Genomic DNA, 17,478 nt, shown 5'->3' on the forward strand with positions numbered 1-17,478 from the left:
GAAAGAACCACTTTAGCATAAGAACTGAAGCTGTTTTGTCTGGTAATCAAAAGCAGTGAAGTACTTGTTTGAGCTGCAAACCTTATGATAAATAAATCAAATTGCTATGGGAGTTACTAATTTTTAAATGTTGGATGCTTTTGGTGATTTCAGAAATTTAGGAAAATCCTGTTTTCCCTTGCTTTGTGTAGCTGTACATATTATAATACTTTGTCAAGATCCAATTCTTTCCCAATAATTAGATAGCCTCCTTAAGGCAATAGACTTGCATGTCATGAATTGTTCTTCATTTTCTTTTAGTGGTATGGACAGAGTGAAAGCTTGTCACACAAAGTTAATGTTGCTGTAATGTAAATGTCTTGCCTTCCCATGTGTCTTGTCAAAACATTAAGTTCTGCAAACATACATGTGGGCGAAGTAGGTGAAGTTTTGTCTTTCACTTTCAGTCGAAAGCATCCTGAGGTGAGTTAATCATCTGAACAGAGTAGAAAGAAATAATGGAATGTTATTGGTAATTTCTGGGGATATTTGTGTTGCAGCTTCGGCAGTTCTGGAGCAGTGGAGGTCATGGGGAGTATACATGAGTTGTTTGCCACTAATAGGGTGGCATTTTCTGACATTTCCAAAACATCTGTGGTAATGTGGTGACTCTGGTGATCAGATTGTCTATGTATTTTTCTGTTGCGTGATGTCTTCCTATGCCATTGAAATGAAAGGAAGATGAACAGTAGTTTGATGAGGGTAATAGAGCTACATTTTCAGGCAGCAAGTTGGTATCCTTGCCGTGGCATTTGTTGTGTGGGTGTGTGTGTGTGTTGTTCCTCTGCCTTCACAACACCAAAATAGTCAGTTTTGTAGGCCTTTCCCCAGGATTGACCACACTGACCCACAGAACTGGTGGAGTTTCTCCCCTCTAGACTTTCAATATCCTCACCGCAAGTGGCTTTGTTTGCCAACACGCTGCCAGGGGGATGTCATGATCAATGGCATTTAAAGTACCAAGGCCATATATGCCAGTTTTCTTCCCTTTCTGGGGATGGAACAATGAGTCAAAGTTGATTCATGTGAAATTTTGTTCCTTAAGAGTAGAAGGCAATGTCATAACCTTTTCCTCTTGATGTTTACAGTTCTCATTCAAAGAAGCAGCTCCTCAGCAGCTGCCTAAACAGTCCCACTGAGCTGAATGCTTCCACTGTTTGGGCAGCTTGGCACTTGGTTTTGGACACGACATCTCTCACTCACTTTTCTTTCCATGTTTGAAACTCCTTTGCTCAGTTCTATGTAATGTTTAGTCACGTTCACCAGTAAACTACTACCGCTCAGTGTGTTGGCCTTGGCAGTTGTGAGTGCGGATTGGAACACCGCCACACATCTTGTTTTTGGTACAGTCCAGCTTTGGAGGGAGAGTGGATCCCGTTAACCATCAAAACTGCCCTCTGCCTTCAGAGGTGTCATGGTAGGCTGGTTTATATTTGGTTTCCGTTGCGTCTCTGCCTCACCACCTCTAGGCCACACATCTGGTCTTCAGGCTGACACTAGCAGAGCCCAAGCATTTCCTACTGGTTACTCAGCCTCCCAGGAGAACTGAAGGGAAAGAGAAAGAGAGCAAAAGAGTAGACTGTGGAAAGCAAGAGCGGAAGTAAGCCACAAAATGAACACATCAGGGCATCTTTCCCTCTTTTCCTTTACGCTCTGCTGTAGTCTGGGGTGATTCATCCTCTGCTCGTCCAAAAGGGAGATTTTTTTTGCTTCTTTTTTTTATTTTTTGCAAAGGCTCTACATCGCACGCTATCTTTGTTCCTCATCCCACACCACATTAAGTCTATTGGGCAGGTTTTTTTCTGTGAATTGTCATGTTTTGTGAGGGCTGACTCAAAAAATTACTGTCTTTAGTCACTATATTATTGATGATCTACTCCGTTTATATACTGAAATTACAGCTTGCCTGTCCCTGATGTTATTCATTTTGATTTGTTGTTTTTGGTCGCTCTATCGAGTTCTGTTCTCTGTGATTGTGGGCTTGACTAAATCATTTCACTGTATGGCAACAAGCAGGGGCAGAGGATTACAGTCTATCTTCCATTCATAAGTCACTTACTAACGGTGTTCAGTTGACCTTGCTTGTCTGGTTTGCCATTTGCAGTACCACCTTTTAGTTAAACATTAGTGAAATGTCATTATCTATTTCCTAATCATTTCCTCATTTGCCCCAGAAACCATTAGTCTTTAAAAGTACATGAAGATTCAATACCAGCCTCTAAAAATTCAATATATGCTTATGTTGTTATTTTTGAAGGACCCAAAAAGAAGCAGTAGAAGATTTTTGTGGTGAAATAGCTAAACTTAGGACAGTTTGCCCAGTAGTAAAGTGTGGTGTGTGAACTGTGAGGGGCCCAGAGCTGACCTGGATAATGTTTCAGGTAGGCCTGGGTTGTGCCGTGGCAGCCGCAGGAGCAGGCTCAAGGCTGTGGTTTGCAGAGACAACAAGTCAGGCCACGGGGACACACAGCATTGCCTTGCACACCGGGGAATTGGTCCAAACTACACTGGCAGGCTCTGATGTCTGATGGGGTTTTCCAAGGTCAGGTTGAAACTCCAGGAACTGAATCACTGTGAATGGAAACATCCTCTCCTATCTTCTGCTGAGTGAAGGACGAGTCTATGGAGTTTAGAATAAATGGTCTCCTTTCTAATATTTGGTCTGTGATGCATGCTGGGGGTTTGATTTCACTTGTTAAAGTACCAGTAAGTTTAATAAGTGCTGTTAATATAGCACCAATGCAGGGGTCTCTTTCTTAAAAACATTAAGGCATCTGTTTATGTTCTCTTGAAAGAGGTTATTTTTAGCTAAATGTTCTGAGAGAAATGGCGAGTCTGAATTAAAGCATTCTGGGGTGTGAAGATTGGTGAGCATGCAATCGTAGCACAAAAGGCCGCTCTGTTCTTAGCTCTTACACTAAATAAGCCTGTTTTGCATGCCATATTTCTCTTCACAAGCATACCACTTCCAAGTGTAAGCCAAGCATTACAGGAACAGGGCAGCAATGTGCTTAGATTGCCAGGAACAACTGCATGAGCTGCTGTAGCATGGACTCTGAAGGCAAACCACTTAGGAATCACTCCAACATGTGAATAGTTCCAAGTACAGACTATGACTTCTTTTGCATAATCTATTTACATGTTTTTTTTTCTCTGTCTTCTGTTTACAGACTCCAAATGAGGTGACAGTTTCTCAGCCTACTTGTGCAACCAATGGAACAAACGGGTAAGAAAAGGGAAACAATTCCATCCAAAACATTTTCAGAAGTAATGGTTTCCGCTTTTTACTTGTATACTTCCCCTCGACTGCTCGGGGATTTCTACATTTATCCAGAGCTTGGCCCATTTGTCAGTACTTCATTTTCACTTCCTCAACAGCATTTCATGAGGTATATTTATAATTTAGATACATTTGCCAGTTGTCTGTCAATTTGAATCTACATAATAGTGGTTTAGATCGTTTTTTTTCGGACTTCCATATCCATAAAGTCAATCACCTTAAGAATTGAAAAAAACCTTGGCCCAAAGTGTAAATGCATCCAGAGGTTGTGCTAGGTTTCTTTATCTGATATTTTGACTTTATGGGGGTCAAAACAATTCAGATTTTTTACTTGTCAATTTTTAAAGTTATAACATTCAATAATATTTTATCTCCATTCATTTTAATTAATATTTTACCCAAATAAGCTGAACAGAAAGTCCACATTGTGCTGTCACACATCATGTAGATGAATACATGTGAAGCTTTCTCCATAGTGACAAAAATTACTGACTGTGGCTCAAATAATTACACATAAACAATGGAATTAAACGATTGCACTTAAAATATGAAAGCTTTGCCTGCTGTGGCCTGAACGCAGTCTCAAAATTTCAACGTGGTCTGCATGGAGCTGAATTGTATGCCTGCTTGTGTGTAATCAAGGGGGGTCTTGCTGCAGAGGCTGTTGTTATGAGGTCTTGAACTTTTGCCTTGGATTGATGATTTCCCATGGAAGGTTTTGATGTTGTTTTGAAGTTTGAATCTGCACTCTGCTGCCACACTGGAGACTGAATTACAAGCTACACCTCAGCCAAAGTTTTAAAATCAGGGAATATGTCTCCAAGTGAACTGATTAAAGATGGAAAATATTTGGTTAACATGACCTCTGCATGCATCTAACAAATAACATTGTGCCTTAAAAAATAGTTTATTCCTCGTGACCTTTCCTACATATAGGACTCTAATGTGAAGTGCATGAAACAAATGCACAATACAACCGAGGCAGGAAGACCTATTAAAAAGAAAAGTATTATTATATTCAACAAATAGAAAGCAATGGTTGAAGAAAGCCGTAAGGAGTCCATTTTTTCATATGTGGAGGACTGGGCAAACATATGGACCAGGATGCTCTGGTGAGATGAGATACCAGACTTTCTGACCAGTGTGAAAAAGAGCAAAAGTAACACCAAACATCAACATGGTGATGATGGCATCATGCTGTGGGGAAGCTTTTCTTCAGTTAAGCTGTGAAAGGCTTGATGCTGAGGTTCACCTGCCAGCAGGGCAAAAACAGATGGTTCAGGGAATACGAAAGCATATTCAAATGTTAGAATCGGCCAGTCAAAGTCGAGATCCAAAATACTAGCAAAATGCATTGAATTTTGTCATCGTATCAAGACAAAGCTTGATACAAATTCTTTGACAACACACAACAGTGAAAAAGAGCAATTCATGGATGATTGAGGGACATATTTTTTGTCTGTGATCTCAGACAGTAATGTACTTGACTTTTGCTCTTCTGTATCTCTGGCATCATGCCCTCATCTCTCCTCCATCTTCCACATTTAGTCTCTACTGTACATCTGCTGACTTACAGGCAATGAGTCATTGAGCCTGACGTGTAAAACTATCACATGCCACAAATGAACAAGCGGAGGTCTGCAACAACTCCCAACAAAAATCGAGCCGCCTCAGGAAGTGGCTTGGTAGAAACATTTAGCTGCAGTCAGACAGGACATGCTGTGTCTTGAGGCTTGAAGAGAAAAAACATGTGAAAAGAAAAAAGTGAAGATGATGTGACTCAGTCCTGTCCCATTAGCACTCCCCATGGAGGCGTGGCTTGGACGTGTACATGTCATTTCTAGAGTGTAGTGGCAGTGGCCTTGGGCGACAGCATAATTAACTGGTTTTGAAGGGAGTGTTAAAAGCCTGGTTGTAATCATCACACCTAGTGGAGAGGAGAGGTTAGGGAACGTATCACTTGGTCATTACCTGACCAAAAGAAGGACACACCCAGATGTTCAACTGTATGAAGGAAATGACAAGTAAAGCCATAATAAGTCTGAACTTTGTAATGAAACAAGTGGTGCCACATTCATTTATTTAAGTCCTGTTTGACAGGCGAGGCAGGTTAGGTATAGTTTTACTTTTATAAAACTAATCATGGGTGACACGTAAAAGGTGGGGATATCATATTGAAAATAACTCGATTCTACCTACAAACTGATGTTCTTTGTTGTAGAATAAAATACGGGTAATTATAAATCAAAAAGGTCTATAGCAACTTCTAACATGTTGACTGTGACAATATTTGCCCTAATCCAAAAAGGTTTAATTTATTTTCAAATCAGTCCTTCTGTATAGTGCCAATCCCCTACACTTCAAGGCACAAATTAAAGTCATGTTTTGTTATATGTAACATAATTTAGTCTAAATTAATAGGATGTAATAGAAATCCATGTTAAACCAGTTCAAACAAGTCTTGTCCATTTCAATTCATTCAACTCTCTGACTATTTCAGTGCAGGTCTGTTTAATTTAATTAAGTTCAATGCATTTTATTTCAATGTAGTCCAGGCCTACCTATTTTAATCCAGCCCAAACCATCACAGTCAAGTCCAATTTGGTTCTATCCAATCCTAATTCCAATTCATTCCAATCTATGGAACTTCAGATCAGTCCAATCCAGGTAAGGATAAGAACAGCTAAATCCAATCCCAAATTAGCCTAGTCCAAACCTGCCCAACTTAATTCACTTTCCGACCAGTTCAATCCAGCTCAAAAATGCCAAAACATTATATTCCTGATTACTCCAGGCACAACTAGTCCAACTACATCCAAACCAACACAGTCTTGTTCAGTCTGTTTCAACTAATTATAGTGATTCAGTACAAACTGTCAGTAGATTCCAGTTAGCAAAAATTGTCTAAGGAAACCAGTTGACTTTTTTATATATGAATGGAAACAAAACACTATGAGCAGAATCTGATCATGGAAATTCTGATTATTTCCATCTTCTTTGTGTTTTGTTCTGAAATGGAAAACAAACTAATATGGTGTGTTCACAGAGAGCCATTTTAAAGTTTTGGGTGATTGTCTTGTTTCTTCTGGTAGCTAGTACACATTCTGTTTTTAGACTTTGCTTACACTCAGATTTGTCTTTCACCATCACAACTTTTATTCTAACTTCTACCACTTTGCCTGTACCGTAATCTCAAGTTCCTTCTCATGGCTTGGCCAAGGCAGAGTACTAACTGTACCCTGATGAAAAATCTGAAGACTGTCTTTCTTCTTGATTTTCATATTTGGTGTGCTATGGTTTGGTAGATTGTTTTAATTGGATGCCTCATAGTCTTTGCATAAAACAATTGTTTGCATAGAAATTATATAGGTGGATTACTTGTGTGTTTTTTTAATGTACAACTTACAGTGTGGAGGTTTTTATTTCCCTTCTCTACAGTAAAATTTATTGCTGACAGCACACACTTCTGGACTCACAAATTCAGGCTTCCTGTCACACACCCCTCTGCCTCTGGTCTCAAAACATGACTTTTTTTCTCTCTACCCCTCTCCCTTCTCTGCAGAGTCCAGAATTTCTTGGCAGTGGTCTTAAGTAAACAGTGTATTTTTAGCTGGGAGGTCGTATAGGCCCACTCTTAATCACCACATTCCCATTTTCCCACCAGCCCAGTTTCAAGCAGAGGCTTATTTGGCTAGCCTCTGCCCTGCTGAGGGAAAAGAAAGGGAATGGATAGGGAAAGAGATGTATCTCTTCCAAGATAATAATGATTTTAATGCAAAACACACTGTATTAAGATAAATTTGTCTGGAGTTAGTCATTTACCCTTGATGGTGCTTTTTCTAATACAGCAAATCTTCCTGATTACTCCACATGATTACAATTTATTAGGATTTTATATGAGAGGCCAGCCCAAAGTAGAGCATAAATGTGAAGTGGAAGAAAAAGGATCAATGGTTTTCAGATATTTTTTCAGAAATAAAAATCTCAAGAATAGGATACATATTAATTTTCAGTCTCTTTGCTTATGATAGCCTTAAGTAAAATTCAGTTCAAGAAAGTGCCTTCAGAAATCACATAATGGGTACATGTGCATCAGTTTGCAATGTCAGTATAAATTGACATTAAATATCTTCTGTGAAGCCCTTAAAGGTTTGCTGGAGAACATTAGTGAACAAACAGCATCATAAGGACCAATTGATACAGCAAACAGATCAGGGATGATTTGAAGTTTTGAGCAGAGACCTGTTAGAAAACAATATAGCAGTCCTTTGGCATCTGTAGGAACACTGTTCCATCAGTCATCAAAAACCAGAGCATGACCCAGCTGCAGGCTTTCCCAGGTATGGCCATCCACTTAAGCTTATAGGCTTGGTATAGAAAACATGAATCGGAAAGGATGCCAAGGGGCCGATGTCAACTCTGGAGAAGCTGCAGAGATCCACAGCTCAGATAAGAGAATTTGTTGACAGAACATGATTAGTATGGGCCCCAAATATCATGTGGAAGAAGCTGCTTTGGTTAGATAAGACCAAAACAAAACATTTAGCCTACTTGCAACATATGTTGTGTATGATGCTAATAGAGTAAGTCATGTGAAGCACATGATCAGCATGATGTTGTTGGTCGCTCTTCTTCACCAGGGACAGGGAAGTGACATGGGAGGGAAGATGGAACTAAACGTAAGGCAATCTTGGAATAAAACTTGTTGGAAGCTGCAAATAACTAGAGATTGAGGCGAAGGTTAACTGTCCAACAGGACAACAACCCAAAACTAATCAGACCTACAATCCTAAAAGGAAATGTAAAATTATATCAAAGCATGTCCATGTGTAAAAATGGTGCAGTCAAATGACAATGATTGGTAAGAGCTTGAAACTTTCTTTCAAGTATTCTCCACATGCAACCAGACTATAGTTCAAGAGCTTGAAATTTTTTTTAAACATAGTCAAAAACTTCAATTTTCAAATGTATGAGACATACCTCAAAAGACTTATAGAAGATTTGTGCCTTTTTTAACTTTATATAAAAGCCCAATTAAATACATTGCTGTCTGTGGTATCAACATGAGGAAATGTGGGGAAGCTCAATGGGGTATAAATACTTTTTCAATGATTTAGATGTAAATATACTGTATGTATGTGGTTTACAGACATTCCTTTAGTTTATCTGAGCATCATAAATTTTTGCAGCTCCGCATGCTGTTGCATTTAAAAGGCTCTGCTCTGCATGCTGGGACATGTTTCAACTGCGGTCACTGTGGCCCGAGAGCAAGGACGGCACTTTTCTAACTTTAATTAATGTCACTGCTTCATGATTAAACCCTGGACTGAAATCAATTACCCCTCACTTCTGAAGCTACCGCCAGATTGAGAGTCACAAACTCATTGGCTTATGCATATTGCTAAGTTTAAAGTGTGTCACTACTGCTGATGCTGATGTTACCATTGCAAAGTGTGCTGGCTGTGAAAAGTCTGCTGTTAATCTAGTCATTAAGTGTGATGACCTATTTGGAATATGTGGTTAAAGCCTGTGTGTGGTTGATTTGATCCAATCCATGACCTTTTGGGCAAGTGCATTGATCTGCTAGTCAGCACCAGGAAGAGTTTGTGAAATACAGATAGCAGTTTATCTTTTTTCAAATTATACAGCTACAGTAGCAATATTTAGTTGTTGTTTTTCTTCTATAAACCAACTATAGACTGTTAATTTGCCCTTTTGTATTTGATTTTTTCAGCTGATTGATTCAATCTAAGATGCTGAGTTTTGAAGAGTTACTGTGCAAAACCCAGCTAAAAAGCGTCGTCACCATCTAAAATTCATGACCCAGTTACTCACCAAAATCTGGAACTATTGCTGCTAATTTCATGTCGTCAACCTTATCACCACAGAGGGGGAAGTGAGAATTTGTGAGACTTCTGTTCAGGACAGCTTGACGGTCACAACCTGTTCCCTTATGAGCTTAGCTTCTAATGTGAGCACTGATATTTAATACAAGAGCAACAGACAAAAAAAATTCCCAATTTATAAAGTACATCTTTTACTTCCTGTTCTAATTTCACTTCCAAATGCAATAAAACATTGGTTCTACATGTTCCGAATAATATTTGCCTTTTATTATCTTCTTGAATTTGGACAGCCAAAGTGTTGAAGTAAAACATTTAATTTAACATGTTCATTTTATTCTAAGCTACAGCAAGTTTCAAGTTTTAACCCTTTTCCTGTATGTCACTGGACATTTTTAAATTAACCCCTCTACTTTACAGGATAGGCAAATAGTTACTATTAGTAGTTATTTTATTGTAACTTGTTACTGATAAATCTGCTGTATAATCCGAATTATAGCTTTATAGTCTGTTCATCTTTAGCGAGATAGATCTAATTCCAAGTACAGCTTTTGGTACCTTTAAATGTACAAGCATGTGCTAAGATGTTTGCTGTACCACCCTAGCTATAACCCTCACCCCTAACCCGAACTGTCAACACATTGACACTGTGAGAAAGTATTGAGTAAATACAAAATAGCATACAATGGAGAAGAAGTGCAAAAGCTATCCATTCTGGTTCTATGTAAAAAATAATTACTTTCCTCATTAAATCACTAAATAACTTTGATTTAACCCATTTTTTTGTTTTTTGGAAAGCTGAGTTCAGTTGAACTGTCCACACCCAGGCCTAATTACTGCCAGGCCTGTAGAATAAGAAATCCTTTAAATAGAACCTGTCTGACAACATGACGTAGCCCAAAAGATCGTAAAAAGCAATGCATAGTTTCCTAATCTATAGAAATTACCTAGCAAAATTCACTGACATCAGTCAGTCTGGAAACGGTTGGAAAGTATCTTCCAAGGCCTTGAGTCTCCAGGGCAACACGGGCGGGTATTATACTCCAATAGTAAAACCATGAAAGTGTTATGTACTTCCCAAAATTACTCCAACAGGACATTGATGAGTCATGCAAAAGATTCCAAAGAAAATTAGACCAAAAAGTTTAGTTACTCAGTGTTCATAATTTTAGCAATAAATAAGAGGCTGGGGGAAAAGTCCATGCATGGGCAAAAAATACTTTTTGAATAAGAACAAATCGCTCTCCCACATTTGCCCCAAGACATTTTAATGATCTCCAAGAATTTCAGTAAAGTATTTTCTAGACTGGTGAGATAAAAGTAGAAATTAGAAAAATGTCTGCCTTATTAAATCTTGCGTAAACCACAGGTCTTCAGGAAGAGAGCATCAGACTAGCAATCACACATGGTGGTTGTTTGATGGTCAACAATTCTGATCTTTAGCTGAAAGTCCTGTGGAGAATTTTAGTTTATCAGTCTGTGACCTTGACCTTTGAAATTCTACATTTAAATATGATTTGCATGAATTTGGCATGACTTTAAAAACCCTCTTCTTGCTTGCAAATCCTCCATTGTAGCGGAATCATAACAATTCTTTTGCAAACACATACATATCATCTGAACTTGCCAGTCTCTGCACACGCCTGCATGCAACCCAAATGACTATGTTGACATGCCGACAGGGACCGTAATCAATAATGCTTCAAGTCAGAGGGTGGTGCCAAATCCATAGCAGAAAAACATGGTTTGATCATGAGCAAACATGCAAAACAGCTATAAAACGTTTTGGTTTTTTTTACTTTTTTTTTTCTCCCCTCCAGGGTAGCTCTAGTGTCCATATTTTAAAGAAATACAGCAAGGATAACTCTGCTGTTTTTTCTACCCTCATAGACGAGCAGGATTTAAAAATTACATTGATATTCTGCAACTTTCTTCTTTCTCTTTTCTTCTTTTCTTCTCCTCCTACGAGTATATGGTGTATAAACTAGGACATGTTCGCCCCCTTTAGACCTTGTAGTGAAAACTGTACATCTCTATTGAAATGTGATTATGCAGCTGAGCTAAGAATAGTAACAGGGACACATGTTAATCTGCAAGGTCCTAGTGGCTCATGTCCATGGACACAGTGAAGTATGTCAAGAACTTCAGTTTTTATTTTCTCATATCTTTGAGTTCTCAATCACAGCCATATACCTAGTTACAGTAGACCATCACTTGTGTAATGCAGTACACATTTTGTTACATATAAGAATAGTGGCTTAAACATTATTATAGGTGAAACTGAGAGTGAAAATGCTCATATGTGCCTCTTTATTACACACTAGCTTGCTTCTCCCCATTTCTGATGTGGCTCGTTGACTGTTAGTGCACATGGGTATTCTTAAAGATCCACGCAAAACCTACAGAACAGTCATTCTCCCAGTTCATAGAAAATTAAAATTCCCTTCTCTAAATCTTCCACTAAGCTTTGATTTTCTTATTTTTTTGATGGATAGGAAGCCTCTTTATCATGGCCAACTGTTTTCTGTTTTGCATTTGTGGAAAAGAGAGAGAAACCAATACTTGTACATCAGAAACTATTATATACTGTAGCTTTCCTCTCTCACTGATGCAAGCAAATTGTATGAGATTCTATGTTTTGTAATGGATTCCATTTTGTTCTTAACCACATAGTGGAAATCAAACAATCCTACATTTCTCATGCATTGTGAATGGTAACAATATAGTTTCTTACCTCTTTTTTGTCAAATCTCTTGGGAACTATGATTTTTTGTCAAATCATAGTTCCCACCTACTTGGGAACTATGCAAGCAGGTTCCCATGTATGCACACACCATCTTTCGAGGAATATCCACCTGAAACTGTTTAATCAAGAAACATGAAACAACATTCAAGTTTCCAGAATGTCCAGTAAATCTTGTTCCAACTGAACTTGATGGTTCCCAGATATAATTAAGCACACCTGCAAGTTTCTTCAGGATGCATTTGTTTCACTGATCTTGTTTTATTTTGTGAGTTTAAACAAATATAAGCGATTCATTTTGGTTGACCTGTGTTATAAAACCGGTGGAGCTGCCAGGAGTTTATTTACTCATCTGATTTAATCTCAGGGATCCTGTATGCCAACATTTTCTATTTCACTTTCTTAAACTGTCATTTTCATTGTTGCACAGCTTTCTGCTGTAGCATAACAACAAACATGTTGGCGTCTCTCAAAGTACAACCACTAAGAGTGCTGATCTCGAACCACAGAGCTATAATTTTTAACACATTTCGAGTTTCGACCACCAGGTCTTGTGGTGATGCAATAAAATAACAATTTTCTTGTTAAGTTCATTTATACCTGGAGGGAAGAGTTAGCAGGAGGAGATGAGAGCAATGTGCTATCTGTAGATGTGTGCTCACTCTATTCTCCATGCTGCCTAATCCCCATATCAAATTGTTTCCTGCACTCCACAGGAAGTTGCCTGCTAAAGGCCTCATCACCACAGCCTCTGCTGGAGCTTCTGGGAATGTGGGGGTGGTAGCAGTAGATGTTGGAGGTTAGATTGAGGTAGTGGGGCTGTTGGACAGCTGTGGAGATGCAAAGCCCCCGCATCAATTATGCTCAAACACTCGCTCTAAGCTTTAGGACTGTTTTTTATTACATGCTGTATAGTGCTGTGAAAAGTATTTGCTCCCTTACAGATTTCTTCTGCTTTGCATCTTTCACACTTGTATTTTTCAGAGGCTGAAATAAACTTTAATATCAGAATAAGATGCGATGGGGATAGAAAGAGGGTTATTTGATTTATTTATATCTTACAAACTAAATTGTTTGTCCAGACAATATAACTTGAGGCAGATAATCTGTGAAAAAAAACTAGCTCCTCTACCTTTTCCCTGTGGTCCTACAGCCATCTGCAGAAATGCATCACACCCAGTCAGAAGCAACCAGTCAGAGCCAGGATCAGGGTCTTAGCTCTGTCAATCAGGCTCATGTATGCGGTGCTCAATGTCCCAATGTCATATTAAGTTATTTACAGGAAAACTGTTCATTGTTTTTGTAATTGAATCTTGAGTAGTGGCTTTATTCAAGATTCAGTAATCTTGAGTAAAGATTACTAAATCTTTATTCAAGATTGAATAGAATAAAGACTATTCAAGAATATTGCATAATAAAAACCACTCCATCCATGTGGTTCTCTCCCATGGATGGAGTTTTTGTTTGGTTTGGTTTGTTACAATTGAATCTTTAGTAGTGACTATAACAGAGTCAAGTGAAGCTTTACAGAGCTTTAGATATTGTTGTTTTCTTTTGTGACCTCCTGGGTGAGTTGTCAGTCTGTTCCTACGGCAATTTTGGTAGACCTACCACTTCATATAGGGTTTACCACTGCTTAATAGTTTCTCCATTTGTGGATATTGGCTCTCTCTTGCTGGTGTCTCAATCCCCTAGAAATGTCTTTGTGACCCTTTCAAGACTGACAGATGTCAATATCTTAGTTTCTCATTTATTTTGCCCTGGTGACAAGTGGGGCAATTATATTCACTATAATCCCACATAGGACTAATTTGATTAGAACAGCTTTTATATCCAATTGGTGAAATCATCACATGAAAACTAAATTCTGTGTTTGTAAAATTTGTTTGAACTGATACATGTATGCTCAAAAAAGAAATCTGCCAAAACCTTTTTATTGATGATTACTTTCACAAAACCTATTTACAAACTTTTGTCGCGAGGTTTTGTTAAAGCAGCACCTACAAAAGCTACGCCTTTAAAGCGTTATCTGATTTTCATCATTGTACCGATGGCCAATGCAACTTCATTTCTTTTTAAAATGTTTGAATGTTATTTCTGTCTCATTTTCAGTGTATTTTGTAAGGAAACAGTCACAAATGAGTTTATCTTATCTTTATAACATTGCATGGCTCCTGTCTGCTAAGTGATGCTGACAACAAAAACAGCAATTTATGGTACTTAGCTGATTTTCCACATTAACAAGCAGTCTCAGTAAAGGTTATTGGACATTAGCCTTGATTTTTTTTTATACAATACTAAAGCAGACTAACAAGCAGCACTCAGTTTAAAGGCCAAACATGTCCTGTTAATGGTTGAAACTGGGACTTGATTAAGTTTGGTTTTTTTTTGCTCCTATATCCCTGCCACAACCCCTCAATATTTTTCTGTTTATCCCTCATTATCTCCATAAGGAAAAGCAAATTTAACTTAGAAAGATTAACTTGTTTACATCCAGGTAAAATATTTAGAAAAATCCTTATTTTCTTGCTGTAGTCGAGAAGACTTGACCATAAAGAAGGTGAGGGTTGTAAGGTTACAGGACTAGTAGGCAAAGAGCTTTTCTGTTTTGGTTAGCTTCTTTTTCATTGGTGCAGATTAATCTGTTCATTTTTTGTAACTTTACATTACTTATTTCTGCTTGAAACTCTAGCATGAGAGTCATTTAGGTTTTACCTTCTTTGAACTCACCCTTAATTAGTTACTTGTTAGCTCAAAAGTTTCTGGCACTCTAGTGATTATGCATCTCCAGAGGCTTCTCCTCAGTAAATTAGTTTATTTGTGTATGCTAAATTGCTATTTTGGCATTGTAACAGTAGCAAACACCAGTCAAGAGATTCAGCTTCAACATGGACACTTTGAATGCCAGACCACAAGCTCCCCTCAGGGAGTGTTTCTATACATACTGTCTGCATCCAGTTTGAGCTGTCTGGCTGTCTCTGCTATGCAACAGGGCTCATAAACAACCCAAAATAAGAGATGTCGTCACATTTCTGTGTTTATTTTAATGCATTTAAGCATAGCCAGCAGTTCACCACTGCATCAGAGAAACTGGTGTAGTGATACCATATGACCTGAGATGACCAACCCCCAAATCTCTCTTCTGCTTTTGTGTCATGAATAATATCAATTTCCTCACGTATAAAGGAACATTTTGTGGCTTTATACGTTTTACCATCTGAATGTTATTCTCTGTACTGGAACAACCATCTGCAAATTAAGCATCATAAAAAGACATCTTTGGGAATCATTTGAGAAATGACTTCAGCAATCTTCAGTAAGATGAGTCTAAGCAGATAAGGCTATATTGGGATTTATTGATTACTACCGCCTTCCGTGTGGAGGAACCCTCTGCACTTATCTGATCGATAATGGCATAAATCAGCTGATGAAGGTTTGGGTGGCTGGAGGCCAATAACTCTGGGAAGCAGGGCCCAATTTATTTGTCTCATCAGTAATCCCAGGAGGCGGTCAGAGGGGGAGGAGGACAGGAAGTCTTGAACCTCACATTTCGGCCCAGGAAATGGAGAAAATAAACAACTTATTAGATAAATAAACGAGGAGAGATAAAACCTCTCAGCAGTCTAATAAGCTAAAAACTGGCCTTATTCTTAAGTAACTACAAGGTTCCTATTCAGTCTTGAAAACTATGGAATTTATACAGATTTTCTAAAAATCCTGAAACTTTTTTCCTGTTTTATATTTAAATGTGGACCTTTGTCCTTAGTTTACCACATAAAAACTGCTCATTCCTGTCTAACTCATTGATCATTTTGGTTTTTGTGACCAACAATCAAATATCAGAAAAGAGTCATGCCACTGCATTTTTGACCTTAAGACCATTGTATGTCTGAGTTTCTAACTGGACCCAAGCTTTTTGAAATGTGTTCAGTTAAGGTGGCACACAAAGTACAGAAATTCCAGTTTTGGACTTTTATGAAATTTACGGTTAACTCTCATATGAAGGATTTATATTTTAATCTACGATAATCCAGTTAAAGTTTTTCCGTGTATTAGAGATTTCAACTGTTTCTAAATATGTCCAGATGTAATTGGAAAAAAAAAACACAACAAAAACTACCACACTGCTGTATTAAAAGCTTGTCCTGCTATGTCTCATTTCTTGGTCTATGATAAAACTGATAATGAAACCTAACTTTGCAAAGATTTTGTCCTCAAATTTCCACACAGTCATCAAAACTGGAAGTAAAAATCTGGAAAATGTGCTTTAGAACTTTTATGAAGGGGGAAAAAAGCAACTTTTTACCAGCCAATTTCAGACCAGATGCTAAAGTTAAAATCTATCTGTGGTAGCTGCTTGATGGTTGGAAGATCAACAACAGAAAGAGCAGCCGTTCAGCAGATTTACAGATGTTTTTGATGTTTATGCTTTTAACTATCCAAGATGTGACCTCTTGACCCTTTTGCCTTCCTCTGACCGGAGCAAGCTGGCTGGCTGGGAGTCAGCCCGGCGTCGCCCTGTCACGTTTATTTTCAGTCGCCTGTTTGGCTCGCCAGCCAAAGTGATAAAAGAGACTCGAGCTGTCCACAGTGGCTTGCCGTGCATCAATGTGCGTTCGCAGAATTGCTTGCTGAGAGTGGTGGTGGTGGGGCTGAAGGGGGGGAACGAGAGGATGAGAAGGGAAAAGACGAGACACCGGATATTTGTGGCACTTCTTTCAATCCCCCCTGTCTGACCTTCTCCACTTAAGAGTATGTGACAGGCTTTTGAGTTGGCAGAGAGTGGCATGGTGATTGGAAGTTGGGTCTCACGGCCAGCAGTGTGTCTCTGAGCCAGTTACAGTAGCCGGCCAATTTTAGAGGAAGGCTTGAGTTGAGAGGGAAGCTGGGTTATTTACATTTTCTTTCTGCTCTTCTGCACAGGCATGTTGTCTCTCAGTCACCTGTAAAAATGAAGAAACCAACCAATGAGGAGTATGGGATGGGGGTGGATGAAGAACCAGATCTGATAGTAAAAGGTGAGTCTGAAGTTATTACTTTACTCTTTAATCGTCATCAGTGCATTCAGTTGTTATAAAATACACAATGTGTTCAAGTGGCATCATAATCAAATCCTTCACATATCTTCTTTGTATTACGTTGATGCTAACTGAATTCCTGATAGACAAAACTGCAGAAAAAACTCCTGGATGTTTTGATGAACTCCTATCACATATTTCCTTTTTACATTTTACAAGATAAAAACCTGCAACCCTAAATAGAAACACCTAAATGTGCCAAGTTAGGATTTTTCTTGTGCTTTATTGTAGAAGGCATTTCATGATCCAAACTGTCTGTTGTCTTTGCCGCTCTTCTTGTGTTTGTGTTATGGCATCAGTGGTCTTGTCTCCATGCTACCACTTTTGATTAATGATCTCATGAGATATTTCTGTACAAATATGTTTTCTCTTTTACCTCTGCTCAGGGGGAGCAGTAAAATGCTGTTGCTTGGATGTGTTGTGTCCTGTTTGGAATAGTGACAGAAGCAGATTGCCTAATTCTGACTGCAGTTGCCATGCATCTCTGACTTGCCC

At 38.5% G+C, this 17,478-nt stretch overlaps 1 protein-coding gene across 1 annotated transcript in view; it reads left to right on the top strand.

Annotated features, from left to right (window-relative positions):
• plekhh3 (pleckstrin homology, MyTH4 and FERM domain containing H3) overlaps positions 1-17,478 on the top strand; it is a 37,797-nt gene that overhangs the window by 3,407 nt on the left and 16,912 nt on the right. Inside the window, exons 2-3 of the mRNA XM_032587250.1 lie at positions 3,210-3,265; positions 16,829-16,923. Coding sequence (XP_032443141.1) covers positions 3,210-3,265; positions 16,829-16,923 — 151 coding nt within the window. The remainder of the gene's footprint in view (positions 1-3,209; positions 3,266-16,828; positions 16,924-17,478) is intronic.

This window comes from Xiphophorus hellerii, chromosome 16 (assembly GCF_003331165.1).
Source record: "Xiphophorus hellerii strain 12219 chromosome 16, Xiphophorus_hellerii-4.1, whole genome shotgun sequence".
In the NCBI taxonomy this organism is placed as follows: domain Eukaryota; kingdom Metazoa; phylum Chordata; class Actinopteri; order Cyprinodontiformes; family Poeciliidae; genus Xiphophorus; species Xiphophorus hellerii.